General features: G+C 55.7%; 2 protein-coding genes across 12 annotated transcripts; one reads left to right on the top strand and one right to left on the bottom strand.

Annotated features, from left to right (window-relative positions):
* Positions 1-113: 113 nt before the first annotated feature.
* Positions 114-8,534, bottom strand: TNFAIP1 (TNF alpha induced protein 1). 2 transcript variants are annotated; one of them, XM_002718932.6, is made up of 7 exons: positions 8,328-8,534; positions 5,151-5,467; positions 4,479-4,648; positions 4,018-4,107; positions 3,892-3,944; positions 3,063-3,258; positions 114-2,593 (listed from the first exon to the last, which is right to left on the bottom strand). In XM_002718932.6, the coding sequence occupies exons 2-7, from the start codon at positions 5,353-5,355 to the stop codon at positions 2,357-2,359; spliced, it is 951 nt and encodes a 316-aa protein (XP_002718978.1). In that variant the 5' UTR covers positions 5,356-5,467; positions 8,328-8,534; the 3' UTR covers positions 114-2,356. The 2 variants fall into 2 exon arrangements, with proteins under 2 accessions (XP_002718978.1, XP_089173601.1); XM_089317475.1 differs by lacking the exon at positions 8,328-8,534 and adding an exon at positions 6,969-7,107.
* On the top strand, positions 8,518-16,954 carry IFT20 (intraflagellar transport 20). Of its 10 annotated transcripts, none has more exons than XM_070061115.2 (7): positions 8,657-8,834; positions 12,328-12,401; positions 13,260-13,494; positions 13,623-13,751; positions 15,827-15,912; positions 16,234-16,337; positions 16,632-16,954. In XM_070061115.2, exons 4-7 carry the CDS (start codon positions 13,625-13,627, stop codon positions 16,711-16,713), a joined length of 399 nt encoding a protein of 132 aa, XP_069917216.1. In that variant the 5' UTR covers positions 8,657-8,834; positions 12,328-12,401; positions 13,260-13,494; positions 13,623-13,624; the 3' UTR covers positions 16,714-16,954. The 10 variants fall into 10 exon arrangements, with proteins under 10 accessions (XP_008269264.1, XP_051680583.1, XP_069917216.1 ...); XM_070061116.2 differs by having other exon boundaries at positions 8,693-8,834; positions 13,464-13,494; XM_089317478.1 differs by having other exon boundaries at positions 8,695-8,834; positions 13,461-13,494.
* Positions 16,955-16,976: the final 22 nt, after the last annotated feature.

Raw genomic sequence — 16,976 nt, 5'->3', positions numbered from 1 at the left:
GCTCTGGACCAGCTGGAATAACACTTGGTCCCATCCTGAGCAGACATACAAGCACTAAGCCCACAGCAAGCTGGTCAAACTCTCCGCACTGTAAAAACAACACTCAGTACCACTCCAGTGCAACAGTTTTATTAGAAATTAGTGTTTGCTTCCATCACTTTACGCTGAGCAAGAAGGTATCACAGCTATGTGGCAAAGAGGAAATTCTCTCCTGCCAGCACTGCACCATCCTTCAGGCAGACCTGGGTCACACGGCACATGCAGTAAAACCTGGTACTGTCTGTGTTCATAGCAGACTTCCAGTTTCTCAGAAACTGACAGGGTTAGACCTACATCCATGCTGTTGTCAGCTTCCCCCTGGGCTGCTTGCAGTTGGAAATGCACACAACCAAGGGCTGCTTCCTGAACGGGGTTGGGAAACTTGAAGAAAATTCCCCAAGATCCTCAAACCGTAAATCCTGATTAAAGAAGCTAAGCTCACTCCACTGAGCCCAGTGCTAGCTGTTTTCCTTAAGACCAAACGTTTCCAGAGGGAGAAGACAAGTGCCCTTCCCGACTAGTGTTTTCCTGGTCACCAGCGAGAGGGCTGAGGATGAGCGGCAGCGGAAGTAGAGGCTGCGGGGGTTGGGGAGGTCACAGGATAAGCATGAGAACACCTCTGTGGGGAGCTGGGAACTTCAGTATTAAAGGGCAGCTGAGAAAACAGGCCAGAGGCCTCCTGCAGCAGCATTCCTGTGCCTGTGGGAAAGCCACAGAGCCAGAGCCTGAATTGGGACAAAGAAATGGATGTATCTTACTACTCCAGTGAGGGCTGGAAGCACTAGTCACTGATCCTCACGGTGCATGACCTGAGGACTCTTAGAGCTATTTTACATTCAAGACTGTGTCTAACACATGAAATGCCTCATCAGTCACATTTCCCCGTCCCATCGTGTCATTTCAGGTCCTTGGGAGTGTCCAACTTGGGCCCGGCACTTGCCCGTAGGTTCCATGGAGTCAGCCGTGAGCAGCCACCTCACTGTGTCAGAGTAGTCAAGAGGGACGACCTTGAGAGCCTGCGCTGGTGCCCAGGAGAGCGGGTACTGTACACGGCTGTGCTGCTGTTAGGCTGGCAGCTCCCTCCCGACAGCATTCCTTTGTAGAGGAATTTAGATAAGCTGTTTCCCAAGGGCCAAGCCAAACAGAAGGGGGTGGGAACCAAAGTCTTGAAGAGCTCACGCTCTGGCCGGTGCTTGGCATCTCTGGTTAAATTACCAAAGGAGGAATGAAGGCATTCAGGGAGCTTGGGTTGCTTCCCTCATCTTGTGTCCTGGGACTCACCCCTGAGCAGAACTACCACCCTCAGCTGGGACACAAACCAATAGCATGGGTCATGGAGGAGCAGGTGGATCACCAAGCACCTGATACCTCTACACAGGGGTTGCTGGGCCCATGGGATTGCTGTGGCTTGTGCTTCTGGCCTGGAGTTGGTCCTAGCCTGTCACAGCGCTTGGCTCTACTGTGTGAGGACAGCATGCCGTGGAGCTGAAGGCACCTCACAAAAAGCAATCACTTCTGAGCCTACGAGTCAGTGGGAGGTAAAAATGTCTTTCCTCTCAGGGCTGCTGTGAGGACCAGTGGTCCCAGTTACGCATCCTTCCCTCCAGCGTGCTCTTTGGGCCAGGCTGGCCAAGCCAGAGCTTGTCAGTTGGCTTTATTGCTTTGTCTCCCCTCCCCCAGGTTGATTCTGCAGGGAAGAGGGGGTTAGGGTCAGAAGAAGACGTGGGTCAGGGCAGAATATAAATCTCCTGAATAACAGTACAAAGTGCTTCAGAGAAACCGATCCCGACAGCATCAGGAAGGGCCATGGGTTCTGTCTTACCCAGGGTCTTGGCACCCTGGAAGGGAGCAAAGGTCCAGTCCCTCCTTGCTAGTTTAAAACCGTCATTTCCTAAACGAAGTCTTAAAAACCAAACTCATCAAGCCTGCTTAAATGCCTTAGGAAAAAGGAAGATCCCACCTTCGCTAAAAAAATAAACCCAGGCCTCCAGAGCACCAGAAGCTGCCCCCCCCCGACCCCCCTCCCCAGGGGTCCTAGCAGAGGAAAGGGGCGCTCAGCAAAGCGCTGAGGGGACTGTTCCTGGGAGGGGGGGAGCCAGTGCGTCCTCCCGAGCAGAAGTGGCTCCCTATTGGGCAGGAGCAGGGACAGGGAGGCGGGGCAAAGGAATGGGGTTCCCCGACTCCTGGTCCAGGCTCTCTGACCTCCCAGGCAAGGCCTGACATGGCGCCAGAGCAGAGATCCAGCCAGCAGCAGTGTGGGGTGGCAGAGGGGGTGGGGTTCCCCAGAAGGGAAGGCAGGGCCTCCCCACGGGCCTTGTCAGTCGCGGTGGGCAGACTGGTGGCCAAGCTGCCGGTCGTCGTAAGTGCTATAGCGCTTGACGTGGATGCGGCGCACGCGGTCCCGCAGTTCAAAGGTCTCCTCATCTTCACTCGGGGAAGCCTGGCTGCGGCTCCGGCTTGTGGCCTCCAACAAGGAGTTGTCAGGGACGCGGGGGCTCTCATAGAGTAGGACATTGAGTGTCTCCTCGTAGATCCGGGCCTCTGGGAATTCCACCTGGGGATAAGAAGACGGAGGCATTGGCTTCGTGCTGGCTCCGTAAGGCCTCCTAACCCTTACAAGACAGGTAGCGTCTCAGGAGCAAGGCAGGGCTCCCTCTGCAGGAAGTGGAGGAGATGGACTCTGTTCGCCCTTCCCTGGCCCACCTTAATCCAAGGCTGAAGGCTAGTGTGCGTGGAGGGCGGGCCTAGAACTTACTGAGGCTGCACGGTGTGCTCATCAATGCCCTCTGCCTCTCCACTGTCAGGAACCAACGGTTCCCACTCCATCCCCCAGATCCCTTGTTCGCGCTCTGTCCTTGCCTGGCACCATCACAGTGTCGCAGGGAAATAGCCAAATGCATGAGCCTTTTGTTCCTTGCAGTGAAAGGCTAGGCTGGCGGCACTGGTTAGGTCCAAGCGGCCCTCCATCCCCGGCCACAGTTGACCGTGTCTTGCCCCACCCCGTGCAGAGGGAGGCCGCGTACCTTGGTCTGCTTCTTCTCCGTGGCGTAGACGATGGAGGTGCAGCACACCTCCGCCAGCTTGCGGCCCTGGCCGTAGAAGGACCAGCAGCAGATCTCGTCCCCGATGACGTCCTTGAGGAAGAGCACGCGGCCGTTGAAGCGCAGCGAGAGCTTGTCAAACAGCTCGATGTTTTTCAGCAGGTGGTCGTCAGAGTTGCTGAAAGAACCCGGGAGGGCCAGCAGGCCTGGGAGTGAGGTTCTGCCCACGGGAGGGGGCTGGGCAAGATGGGCCCTCTCCTCCCTCCCTGTCATGCTGAAATGACGCCCAGGCTAGGTCCAGGGGAGCAGGAAGGAAAGGGAGCACAGGTGCACTCTGGGTTTGCGGGCCTGTGAGGAGGAGGAGGAGCTGAGCAGAGAATGAGGGAGGGCGTCTCCTGTCCTCAAGCCCGGGTCAGTGACACTGCTTTTCTTGGTGGGGGCGGCAGTGGCATGTGTCTGTCCGCAGGGAGTACTTAGGAGCGGTGGGACTCTGAGCCTGCAGCCACTTGCTTGCTAAAAGGACAAGGGAAAAAGGCGGAGCAGCCTGGTGTGAGGCTGAGAGGCTGCGGGCGGCCTAGGGGCCCCTCCCGCTCCGTCCGACAGCCTGGCGCGCTGTGGGGCACGACGTGCTGCAGTGGCGCTCACGTTCCACCGTCCACAGCCCAGCAGGCCCTGTCCCACTTTCCCTTCCGCTCCCTATTCTCGCCCCCCTTACTTGAACCAGTTCTGAGGCCCAGAGCCACACCGTCAGTGCCATCCCCTGGCCCTCTTAGCGGCTCCCGCAGCGCTGCCCCAGGGACGGCCAGCCTACCTGGTGTAGGAGTATTTGTTGTTGCTTCTGTTGTACAGCAGCTTCACCACGGGCTGTGAGGGAGCAGGGAGTCAGGCCTGGCCGGGGGCCTGGGCTCCCTGCCGTAGCCCTCCGGGGCCCCAGTACCTTGGTGGAGGACTCGATGAGCCGCTCCTCCTCCTTCAGGGAGGTGATGATGGGAATGTTACACACAGGCTGGTAGGAGTCCTTCTTGTCCTGCGTGAGTGGCATACAGAGCACGGAACTCTTGGGATTTATGCTTGCCAGTCTGAGCCAAGTAACCCTGGAGCCCCTCTGCCATGGCATCCTCGGCTGGGTGAGGAGGCGTCTGACTGAGATCATGAGGGCCTTGGAGACAGGAACTGCTGGGCAGTAAGCAGACCCCCTTTCTGGAAGGCCTAAAACCCAGGTGGCTGGGCACATCAACAAACGAGGCCTCTCTGTACTGCTAAGGTGAGGCGCTGGGCGCCAGGTCGCTGGGCCTGGGCAGTGCCTCCTCTGCTACCTCCACCCAGGAGCTGGACCCTGAGATCCCTGAAGGAGGGGCAGTGCCCGGCTCAGCAGCTGCCTCCAGCCCTGCCACGTACCTGCAGGGCGGTCTGGCACATGTTCACCAGCCCCTGGATGAGGTAATATTTTGCTTCAGCCATCAATTCCTTGATTTCTTGCCGGTTTTGAGGGAGGGTGATGGTGTCATCTCGGAGGTAATTCAAAATGGTGCCAAAGTGCTTTCCACATCGATCTATGAGGATCCAGCCTAGGGATTCAGATGGGCCCCACAGGATTACTTCCTACCTCTCGGAACCCCAGAAGCCGGCAAAGGCTGCCTGACGAGCTAGCGGCCCGCAGCTCAGGGTGCTCAGGTCCACAGTGCTCTTCACCCTCCCTCACTGGACCCAAGAACTGGCACGGGGGCCAGCACAGACGCCTGCAGGCTCTTGGGAGCCCTCGGGCCTCTACTGGCAACACAGAAGCCATTGCTCCTTGCTTGCCTTCTGCCCACAGCCCAAGACTGGCGATGGCTCATGAAAATCTAGTCCTAGTTAAATATTTTAAAAGTACGGATCTTGTCTGTGGGAACCGTGACTATCCAGTATGATAGGTAATGATTTCAAAGAATTCGGAAGCTCTGCTGAGCACTGCAGGTGAAGAGGAAAGCAGTGTTCTGGACCTGCCGGGCTTCGGGATCTAGCCCTACCCCGGAGCTGTTTCCCTAGAACCGTCCTCCCCTCCCCACCCTCCCTGCCCTCGGGCCTCACCTTCTTTGTCCGTCAGCACCTCCATGCGCCCACTGAACATGGCCTTGAGCATGGTGTCGTGCCGGGTGAGAGCCCGCACCGTGGTGTAGTACAGGGAGCCACCCACATTGAGCTGCACGTACTTGTTGCCCAGCCCGCCTCCTTTGAAGCCGCTTAACTTGGGCTTGGCCCCCGAGGCTGGGCACAGACAGGTATCCCCCGACATCTCCCGCTGCAGGTAGATCACCACACGGCAGGAGGTAGGCTTGGAAGGCTCCGCCGTGGTGGAAGTGGTCACAGGTGAGTGGCCCGTGGAGGCCAGAACCTCATGCTCAGCCCTGTGAGTGGGAGGTGGGAGAGAAGATGGAAGTCAGAATAGAGGCCTTGGACCAGGAGGGGCAACCGCAGGGGCCCTGGCCACACTCATCGTCTCCGGAACAAGCCCAGCTGCTCGTCTCCGGAACAAGCCCAGCTGCTGAGGCGACATTTGGGCTTTCCTGCTGCTGTTCACCGCCCCAGAGACCAGCACAGGCTCCCAGAGCCCTGCCCGCCTCATCCTGCCAGGCTCCCTGGAATCAGCTCACCTCAGGTGGCAAGAAGACAAGCCAGCCCTAGGCCTGAGGAACAGCCCCTGCTGGGCATCTACCAGTCAGAATTCCATTTATTCTCTTAGGGTAACTAGGAACCCAGACTTCCAGCCAAACCTGCTGGGCATCAGCCAAACTAGGACCTTCCCAGGAGCCACAGGGACAGGGTGGACTTCCTTTCTAGAGATACCAGGTGCAGGAGCGTCCTGGGCCCGTGCTTGCTTTAGCGTCACCCGGAGTTTTGAAAGGAAAGTAAAAGCAGCTTCAGGAGACAATGGAGTGAGTCAGACTGGGGGACCTAGCCAGGGTCCTCGGCAGTGTCACCTAGGTTCCACTTGGGCTTCCTGACCGTCCCTTTTCTTGGCAATGCTCCAAGTTCCTGAAATTGTCACCACTGGCCAGGGCAGAACAAATACAGGACGTCTATTTTCACTTTTTCCTAAGTGGGAGCCCAGCCCTATCTCGTCCTCTCAAGCTTTCCACCAAGAATGAGGAGGCAGAACCAGAACATCAGATGACAGATCTGAAAGCAATTAAATGATGTATAAATTAAGTCTTTTTTTTTTTTTTTTTTTTTGACAGAGTGGATAGTGAGAGAGACAAAGAGAAAGGTCTTCCTTTGCCGTTGGTTCACCCTCCAATGGCCGCCGCGGCTGGTGCGCTGCGGCCGGTGCACCGCGCTGATCCGAAGGCAGGAGCCAGGTGCTTCTCCTGGTCTCCCATGGGGTGCAGGGCCCAAGGACTTGGGCCATCCTCCACTGTACTCCCTGGCCACAGCAGAGAGCTGGCCTGGAAGAGGGGCAACCGGGAAAGAATCCGGCACCCCGACCGGGACTAGAACCTGGTATGCCGGCGCCGCTAGGTGGAGGATTAGCCTAGTGAGCCGCGGTGCCAGCCATGATGTATAAATTAAAGCACTAACAGGAGCTCTCAGGCGGGAGGAGCGGAGGGAGCCACCCAGTCACCCTCGCGACTGCGAGTCCACATTATGCTTCTGGCTTCCTAGAGAAGCGCTAAAATTCATCTACTAAAGAGAATGTCATAGCTGACTCTTAAGGCGCGTTTTCATGTGCCACGCACTATTCTAGGCATTTAATGTATATTATTTAATTCATTTAGCAGTGAAACTACTGACTGCCAACCCTGTGAAACAGTAGGGAACAATGAAAAATACAGTCTTTGCTTTCAAGGAGTTCAATTAAGCATCCTCATGTTAATGAACTTAAAAAGGAAAATAGGAGTTGGCACTGACTCTGGTTCCGTGGCAGGCAGGCAGGCGGGTACTAGCTGGTGCCCAAGAGCTGGGGCTTTATTTCAAGTGCAGTGCAGTGCAGGCATCCACTGGAGGGTTCTAAGCAGGTGAGTGAGATAATCGCAACCATACTTCTGGGTGCTGTGTAGAGAATGGATTGTAAGGGTGCAGAGGCCGTGGGAGGACCAGAGGAAGCAGTAGTGCAGGCATAAAGTGGTGAAGACTTGGCGCACAGGGGGAACAGAGGCAGAGAAAAGGCAGAATCCTCTCCCTCCATGCTCACACGCGGGAGCTGACGGTGTGCCTCGCCAAGTGCAGCCCACAAATGGCACTGGTGTCCCCAGTTGTGCCGCTCCACTCCGCACGCGGTCTTTCTGCACACTGGCCTGCACTTTTATACATGGATTTCAAGATGTTTTCTCCACCAAAATAAGTTTTTCTTAATTTGACTTCCCACGAACCTTTTGAAGTCCATGGCAGTTCGTCAGATTGAAATTGTCCCTGAAAAGATTTAGGCAGGTCCCTGGGAAGAATGTCCCAAAAGGGCCAGAGTGGGTGTCCTGTGAAGTGATGAACTGTGCAGGCATGCGGTGTGGATGAGAAAAGCCCTCAACAGGAGTCTGCCGAGACCTCCACTGGGACAGCGGATGACCTAACCTCCCACCGACTCCAAACCAATCAGTCCACCCAGGAAAAGTTTTTAACAAGGTCAAAGAAAACACATGCATTTTCTTCCAAAGCAAAGGTACTGAAAGCCTGGGGTTTGCCAGGAGAGGAAGACAAATCCACAGCTAATCTATTCCTTTCCTGCAAAGCAACTGTTCCTGGCTGACGTCAGCTCAGATTCCATTCAGACCAATGAGTTCCAGGAATCCTGCGGCAGGTGCCGCCCCAGAAAGTAATTCCAGCGACAATGAAGTTTCCACTCAATACTCTTCCTTCCGGACTTTGTGGGTATTTGGGGATGCCTGGGGCTAGGGGCGGATCCATTTCCCACTCTGCGAACAAAAGGCAGACAACCAAAGCGGTGGACCGCGGTTGGATCCCAAAGGAAGAAGGATCTAGAAACCCGTCACGCACGGGGGGCCGGGGGCGGGTGGGTGTTGGGGAAGCCGTGAGCTGATCTTGGCTATAGAGGGTGGACCCAGCAGAAATCCTAGGTGTGAGGCTTAGGCTGCAAGGTCCTGGGGAAATTCGGCCACGGCCAGCCTCTCCCGTGGCCAGCGTAGGCTCTTGCCCAGCCCGCCCCCCTCACTACCAAGGAACCGAGACCAGCTCTGCATCTCCGCTGCGCCGTCCCACCCCTGCTTCCCAGGACCCGGCGGGCAGTCTTTGCTCCAGCCGAGGCCCGACTCTCACCGTCGCCGGGGGCTCCTCTCCTCTCAGCTGGGGGGCGAGCGAACTCCGTGCCGTCTCTGACCTGTGGCTGCCTGCCCGCCAGCAATCCCGAGCTGTGAGCTCACATCCTGCGCCGGTCGACTCCTCCCGGAGCAGCGGGCCATAAGCCTGAGACTACAAAGCCCGGCATGCACAGCACTCTAACAGGGAGGGGAGGCGGAAATTCCCGGAGGATCTTCCGGGCAAGAGCATAGCCACTTCCGGTAGCCCTGCAGGCGCAAAGGCCTCTGGATCTTGTAGGCAGTCATCCTTCCCTTCGGGCCTCTGTTTCCCAGCAGGCCCTGTAGGATGAACGGGTGTGAGTGCTTCCGGTGTCCGGAAGTGACGTTGTGGATAAACAGGTTTTGTAGCCGTGGCAGCGGCTGAGGAGAGGCGAGCCGGCCAGGCACTGACTGCTGCCCACCGCCGAGAGGAGCTGCCTGTCAACATCAGCCTGGGCCGCAGCGCACCACCGCCACGGGTGGGCAGGTAGGTCGTGACCTCGGGTCGGGGGCAGCTGGGTCTAGAGGAACTGGACAGACCCGCTGTTGAGGAAAGGCTGTTCCAGGCTGAAAGAAACTTAGGAATTCCGCCCGTCCCTTCGCGAGCGTTTCACACTCAGGTTGGGCCTGGAGCTTGAGCGTGGTCTTAGGAAGCGGGGACTCGTGTAAATCCAACGGGTTTGCGCAGTAAAGACAGTGTCAGGCCCTCCGGACTCAGCCTCGTGCTTCCTCCAACCCCAGGAACGGGGCCTGTGCCTGATGCCAAGCATGGATCGTGGTGAGGCGTTTCCGCCCTCACCCCGGCGCTCCGCCGCGTGTAGTGGGAATTGGGATGGAATCTGATGGGCAGCTGGGAAGCCTCTCCTTCAACCCTTCTCCCGTCTCAGGTGACTCATTCAGCTACCCCTCCCAGGTGCAAGGGATTCATGCCCGACCGCTTCACTCATCCCCTCCTCCAGTCAAGCCCCTCTAAGTCCTAGCAAATCGACTTACAGAAACATCTCAACCCAGAACGCCGGCCTCCAGGTGCTGGGCTGCTGTAGTGGCCTCCGGCTGCTTGCACAGCCACCCAGTCATCCCACAGATGTCCACGGAGTGCCGACTGTGCAGGCACCGTGCTGGGTGCTAGGGTTGCAGTGATGAACACAGTAGGTGTGCTCGCCTTCCTGGTCTTCTGAGGCAGAGTGGTTTTTTATTTATTTTTAAGATTTATTTGAGAGGTAGAGTTACAAACAGAGAGAGGGGTCTTCCATCTGCTGGTTCACTCCCCAGATGACTGCAATGGCCGGAGCTGCGCCGATCCGAAGCCAGGAGCCAGGCGCTTCTTCCAGGTCTCCCACACGGGTGCAGGGGCCCAAGCACTTGGGCCATCTTCCACTGCTTTCCCAGGCCATAGCAGAGAGCTGGATCAGAAGTGGAGCAGCCAGGACTCAAACCGGCGCCCAAAAGGAATGCTGGCACTGCAGGCAGCGGCTTAGCCTACTGTGCCACAGTGCTAGCCCCCAGAGTGATTATTTTAAAAAAAAGATTTGTTTGTTTGAAAGGTAGAGTTAGAGAATCTTTGCTATGCTGGATCACCCCCCAAATGATTGCAACAGTGGGGCTGGGCCAGGCCAAAGCTAGGAGCCTGGGACTCCATCCTGGTCTCCCATGTGGATGCAGGGGCTTTCCTAGGCCCATTAGCAGGGAGCTGGATCGGAAGAGGAGCAGCTGGGACTTGAACTGGCACTGATAAGGGATGCTGACATCACCCAGTGTGTCACAATGCCGGCCCCCAGAGTGGTCTTTCCCAATGATTGTGTCACTCTGCTGAGAATCTGCTGGCTGCTCCTTACTGTTAAGACGTTATTGTGGGGCTGGTGCTGTGGCATAGCGGGTAAGCCGCCGCCTGCAGAGCCGGCATCCATAAGGGCGCCAGTTCAAGACCTGGCTGTTCCACTTCTGATCTAGCTCCCTGCTGTGGCCTGGGAAAGCAGTAAAAGATGGCCCAAGTCTTTGGGCTCCTGCACCCATGTGGGAGACCCGGAAGAAGCTCTTGGCTTCAGATTGGCCCAGCTCCGGCCGTTGTGGCCATTTGTAGAGTGAACCAGCAGATGGAAGACCTCTCTCTCTCTCTCTCTCTCTCTGCCTTTGTCTTTCTGTAACTCTGCCTTTCAAATAAATAAATAAAACATATGTTGACAGGTTAAAAAAAAAAAAAGACATTATTGCAGTTCAGTGCCAGCTCCCCGAGTGGTCTCCCTGTCCCACTCTCCGTCTTGTTCACCTGTCAGCCACACTGGCCTTCAGTCCTTGGAATGCATCAGATTTCTTTTGTCTCAGGACTCGTACATAAACTTTTCCTTTTTAAGATTTATTTATTTGAAAGAGCTAGAGGGGTAGAGACAGATCTTCCACCTCTGGTCACTCCCCAAATGTCTGCAATGGCCAGAGCTGGGCCAGGCTGAAGCCAGGAGCTTCCACTGGGTCCCCCACTTGGGTGCAGGGGCCCAAGGACTTGGGCCATCTCCCGCTGCTCTCTCAGGCCATAGCAGAGAGCTGGATCGGAAGTGGAGCAGCCGGGACTCACATGGGCACCCACGTGGGATGCTGGCGCTGAGCCGGGTCTCTAACCTGCTGCGCCACAGCGCCGGCCCCTGAGCTTTTCCGCTGCTTGAGCTACCTCCTTGCCCACTGCTCTCAGCGGAGTTTTGGGCGTCCTGTAGGTCTCGCTGTGACTTTTTCCGAAGGCCTTTGCCTACAGGGCCCTCTGAATTCCGCGCTCCTCCTCTGCTGCAGCTGCACACCCAGCCCAGCGTCTGCTCACCCCGTTACCAGTGGCGGGGTCCTTGGTTTGCAGTCCAGAGACGTTTCCTTCACTGCCCTGCCCCAGAGCAGGCGCTGTAGAGTTGCTGTCGGGGCAGGGGACAGGAGCTGAGGCGTGTTTGCTCCTTCCCGCCACTTGAAGCTCTCGCAGCAGCTGGTCTGATGAATCGCCTGCTGGCTGTCACTCTGTGTGTGAGTGCAACAGAGCAGGCTGGATGACAGATGGTCTACAGAAGTCTGCTGTTAAGGAAACTCTGAAGTGTTTGAAAACGGGCAGGCGTCGGTGCGGTGGCCAGGCCACCACTTGGGACGCCTGCATCGCGCATCTAGCACCTGGTTCTGGACTCAGCCACTCTGCTTCCGACCGAGGTTTCTGCTGATGTGCACCCTGGGAGGCAGAGGTGACGGCTCACGTATCGGAGTCCCTGCCACCCCGTGTGGGAGACTTGGACTGGGATCCAGGCTTCTGGCTTGGGTCTGGCCCAGCCCTGGTGGTTGTAGGCATTTGGGGAGTACCAGAGCAGATGGAAGCTCTCTCTCCATTTATCTCTTGGCTTTTGAATAAAAACAAATACAAGGTTTCAGTGGATTCGCGAGGCCAGGGTCGTGCAGACAGCCGTGGCTGGCCCGCTGCATTGGACTGCATTGCTCCTTACAATTTTTGATGCTTAGGTATCAGATTGCTGTTCCTTCTGGAATTCAGAAGTTCTGGCCCCAGTGAGACCTGTTCTTTCCCGACCATTGCTCCTCCCATGGCACACCTTGGGGTGCTCGCTCCCAGAATCACCCCACTCAGGAGGGAGCTAAGGCAGGTGGGAGGGGAAACGGGAGGCTGAGGGAGAGAGGGCTGGGGCTGGCGCAGGGCCAGTTGTGGGTAGCCTCTGGATGACCCGGGTTTTGGAATTAGCTAGATGTGATCAGCATTGCCTCCCCTTTGCAACTGTAAATGCTGTTTTGGTTTTGTGTTTTGAAAGCCAGAGTGAAGGTGAGTTTGCAGTTTCCTTCCCAGAATCGAGGCATCTTGGGCCAGGAATGCAGGGGGGCTGGGGAAGGGAGAGTGCATCTTGTTGATTCTCTGTTGCCTATAAAATAATCCAAACTCTGGCTTGGCCCAGGGAGCTTCCTGGCCTGCTTCTAGCCCCCCTTGCAGCTCCCTCCACTTTCCGCCCCTCCAGGCAGCGTAGGCCTCTTTCGGTGAGTCTGTGCTGCTTTCTTCGCTCGGAGCACCTCGCCATGGCCTCCTCCCTTGGTATGTTCTATGCTGACACTTCGTTCACTCCTTTTTGTGTTTCCTGCTAGAAAGAGATTAGTCTGACTTTGGTTCCCAATTCAGGCAAGTATATGGTATCCTTTAGCATACATTTTGGTCAGATTTGTCTCCTGGGTTCTTAACTTTTTGACCCTAATATGTTTTTGGAAGAGATTTACTTATTTGAAATTTATCTTTTATTCACTGGTTCACTCCCCCAAAGGCCATAATGCCTAGGGCTGGTCCAAGCCAAAGCCAGGAGCCCAGAGCTCCATCCAGGTCTCCCACTTGGGTGGCAGGTGCCCAAGCACTTGGGCCATCTGCTGCTGCCTTCCTAGGCTCATTAGCAGGGAGCTGAATTGGAAGTGAAGCAGCCAGGACCTGAACCAGTATTCTGATATGGGATGTGGCATTGCGGGCAACAGCTTAGTTCACTCTGCCACAATGCCCACCTCAACCTTAACCTACAGTTGAATTCAGAGGCAGAGAGAGAGGTCTTCCATCCACTGGTTCACTCTCTAATTGACTGCAACAGCCAGAGCTGCGCCCATCTGGAGCCAGGAACCTCTTTCTGGGTCTCCCATGTGGGTGCAGGGGTCCAAAGACTTGGGCCATCTTCCACTGCTTTCCCAGGCTATAGCAGAGAGCTGGATCGGAAGTGGAGCAGCCGGGTCTTGAACTGATGCCCCTATGGGATGCTTTATCTCTGGGTACACAGCTGAGGACATGTCAACATGGCCATGGCTCCTAATAGCAGAGCCGCTCTTGACCGCCCTGGCCTCCTGCAGCTCTTCGGTGGTGTTTGTAAAGCACTTAACCCAGTATGATTGTTCAGTTTCCGTGTGTGTCTTTCTCCAGCTAGACCGTGTGTCCTCCAGGGCAGGCGCCATGTTGCATTCAGCTCTGTACCCCCAGCATCTAGCAGTGTGGGCACGTGGTAGGCACTCAAGAAATGTGTTGAGTGAACGATGCCTGTGACAAGCACCTGGACTTTATTCTTTCCTGACCCTTGCTCCTGTGACACACCTCCTCCTGACTGTCACTGTCACCCCTTCAAAGCAGAACTTCTCTAGGGACTCTGGAAGGGAAACAGGTGAGGCTCAATGGGTGGCTGAGGGAAAGGTGAGCCTTTGGAATATCGGGGTTTACGGCATTGGTATTTGGGGGCAAGGGGGGGGGGGCTGGAACGTTGACTGGGGACTGGGACTGGTTTCTTTGCAGCTATGGCCAAGGACATCCTGGGGGAAGCAGGGCTGCACTTTGATGAGCTGAACAAGCTGCGAGTGTTGGACCCAGAGGTCACCCAGCAGACCATAGAGCTCAAGGAAGAGTGCAAGGACTTTGTGGACAGTGAGTAGCACTGGAGAGCACAGTGCCATCCCGGCCCGGCTGCGGCCTGGCCCTGCTGGGGGTTAGGCCTGGCCTCTGAATTCCCATGTACCACACTTTGTCTTCCTGCTGTTTTGCAGTCATTAGTCCCGAGTGTCCCTCAAAGCAAATGGGGATGAGTGGAGGGCTTTTTTTCTTCTCTTAAATGATTTTATTATATATCTGAAAGTTGAGAAACTGGTTTACTCCCCAAATGGCCAGGCCAAAAAAAGCCAGGAGCTTGGAACTCCATCCAGGTTTCCTCTGTGGGTACAGGGGCCCACACAGCAGTTCTGCTGCTTCCCCTGGGTATTAGCAGGGAGCTGGATATGACTTGCAGCAGCCAGGGCTTGAACTGGTGCCCACAAGGGATCCTGGTATTGCAGGTGGCTACTTAATCTGCTGTGCCACAGTGTCGGCCCCCTTATTTATTTGAAAGGCATTGCGGCCAGTGCTATGGTATAGTGGGTAAAGCCACTGCCTGCAGTGCCAGCATCCTGTATGGGCGGCAGTTCGAGTCCTGGCTGCTGCACTTCCAATCCAGCTCCCTGCCCCTACACCCACATGGGAGACCTGGAAGAAGTTCCTGGCTCCTGCCTTTGGATTGGCACAGCTCTAGCCATTGTGGCCAACTGAGGAATAAACCAGTGGATGGAAGAACTCTCTCTCTCTCTGCCTCTCCTTCTCTCTCTGTGTAACTCTTTCAAATAAACAAATGTTTAAAAAAAAAAAAAAAGGCATAGTTACAGAGTTCATTTTCTGGTTTACTCCCCAGATGGCCACAATAGTTGAGGCTGGGCCAGCCTGAAGCCAGGAGCCCAGAGCCTCTTCTGGGTCTCCCATGTGAGTGTAGGGGCCCAAGCACTTGGGCCATCTTCTGTTGCTTTCCCAGGCACATTAGCAGGGAGCTGGATCAGAAATGTAGCAGCCTGGTCTTGAACCCATGCCCACATGGTATGCTGGTGTCACAGGTGGCGGCTTAACCTACTATGCCACACACCAGCCCATTTATTTTTTAAAAACAATGTATTTGAAAGGCAGAGCAACAGCAAGAGACAGAGCTAGAGAAAGAGGTATTCCACCACTCCCTAAATGGTCACAAGACTCAGGTTAAAGCTAGGAGCCTTCTGGGTCTCGCACGTGGGTGGGAGGAGCCCATGCACTTGGGCCATCTCCAGTCCAGGTGCTTTCCCAGGCACATTTGCAGGGAGGTGGAGCAGCTGGGATTTGCACTGGCACTCTGATGTGGGATGTCAGCATTGCAGGCGATGGCTTACCCCACTGTGCCCCAACACTGGCCCAGGAGGTGTTTCTAGATACACCGTCTTGAGTTTGTGCTCCTAGAACTTTTATCGAGCAGAATCATGGCTTGAGGGAAGGAAATATAATTTTGTCCTCGAGTTTCATTTCCTGGAAGAAATATTGCTCTCATTGGTAGGCTCTCCATTTTTGGAGTTAGAGATTGTTCCTGGAGTCTTCAGATGCGGCTCAGCAGACTGATGTTTGACTGGAGGTCTCCAGGAATCTGTCCAAGCAGCCTAGCCCGCCAGTGGCTAGAGTCACACTGAGCTAGAGCAGGGCACGCCCTAGGCTTGACTGGCATCAGGTAGCTGGGGTTCTATTGCCAGTCTTCTGTCACTGCTGTGTGCAGGCTGTCCACTCCGCATGGCCTTGGTCCTCCCTTAATAAAATGGGATTCCATCACACCAGAGTCATGGAGAAATTAACTGGAGAGTCGGCACCTAAACGTGGTGGGCTCTTAATTCCCTCTCAAGTCTCTGACATCCAGTGCCCTACCTACCCATGGCTAGACCAGAGGCGCTGCTCCCGTCTGGAGGCAGTCCTGTGCTGGTACTTGCTTGCAGGCAGGCAGGCTAGAGGCCTGCTGCGACAGCAGGGAGGGGACTCGGGGTGAGTGTGCCCTAGGCCAGCAAGCACCAGGCTGTAGTGACACACACTAGAAGGGACAGTTAGCCATGCCGCTCACCGCTCCAAGGGAGTGCCAAGGGGCAGTGGTCATGCTGAGAAAACAGCTCATGTTCTGTTCTTTCTTCAAGAGATTGGCCAGTTCCAGAAAATAGTTGGTGGTTTAATTGAACTCGTTGACCAACTTGCAAAGGAAGCAGAAAGCGAGAAGATGAAGGTAAGACGAGCATGTCTTCTGTCTCCACCTGGGACCCTGCGCACCCAGCCTCTGCCCCCCACCCCCCACCCGCTGAGGGGGATGGCTCCTATTAACTAGGACTTGAATGATGTCTTCTGGTCCAGCTAACTCGCTGGAATTCCACGTCAGTGTGCTCTGTCATTATTTCCTTCAGTCCTCTCGTTAGTGCCGAGAAGGTGGTTTTATCCTAGAGGAAGGCTTGAGAAGTAGACTCCCAGACCGCTTCGGCCTCACCCCAAGGCTGTGGGGTTTCACTGCTCCCCTCACAGGGCCTGCCCCGCTCCCCGCCGTTTCTCCTAGGCCATTGGTGCTCGGAACTTGCTCAAGTCCATAGCGAAGCAGCGAGAGGCCCAGCAGCAGCAGCTGCAGGCGCTCATCGCGGAGAAGAAGATGCAGCTGGAAAGGTGAGCGGCCCCTGCCCCGCTCTGCTCCGCCTCCACGCCGCTCACTTGCCATCCTGAAAATTCCACTCAAGAGGAAGCTTAGTACACTACAGCCTCTTGTAGTTCAGGGAGCAGGGGCCCGCGGGCGGCCACGGCTCGGGGCGGTGCCGGCTCTCCCAGGGCTGCAGGTGGCCTGGGGGCTTCCCCTCTCGTGAGCTTCTTCACTCTGAGCTTGCTGCAGGCTCTGTGTCGGTCTGTAGAGTCAGTCTGGTTACCGCGTCCTTTCTCAGGGCTTCTAACACTTTTGTTTTTCAGGTATCGAGTTGAATACGAAGCTTTGTGTAAAGTAGAAGCTGAGCAAAATGAGTTTATTGACCAATTTATTTTTCAGAAATGAACTGAAAACTTAATTTTTATAGGAGGAAGGCAAGAAAAAAGCCCCCCAACCCCCCAAAAAACCTGTACCAGGCCCTGGGAGACAGTGTCCCAGAAGGCAGTGTGCGGGGAGCTGGTTTCTAAAGGTCCGTGCCCGGCCCCTGCCGCCGAGCACCGGTTCTCACCTCTGCCACTCAGTCTGAACTAAACTCATACAGCTTTGGAAAGAAAAGCAATAAATTATTTTCAAATGGTTTGACCTACCTCTTTACCTGGCATCTCTGA

The sequence above is a fragment of the Oryctolagus cuniculus genome, chromosome 17 (genome assembly GCF_051225735.1).
Source record: "Oryctolagus cuniculus isolate XC-2025 breed Fujian yellow rabbit chromosome 17, ASM5122573v1, whole genome shotgun sequence".
In the NCBI taxonomy this organism is placed as follows: Eukaryota; Metazoa; Chordata; class Mammalia; order Lagomorpha; family Leporidae; genus Oryctolagus; species Oryctolagus cuniculus.
This window is presented reverse-complemented; position numbering and strand designations above follow the sequence as displayed.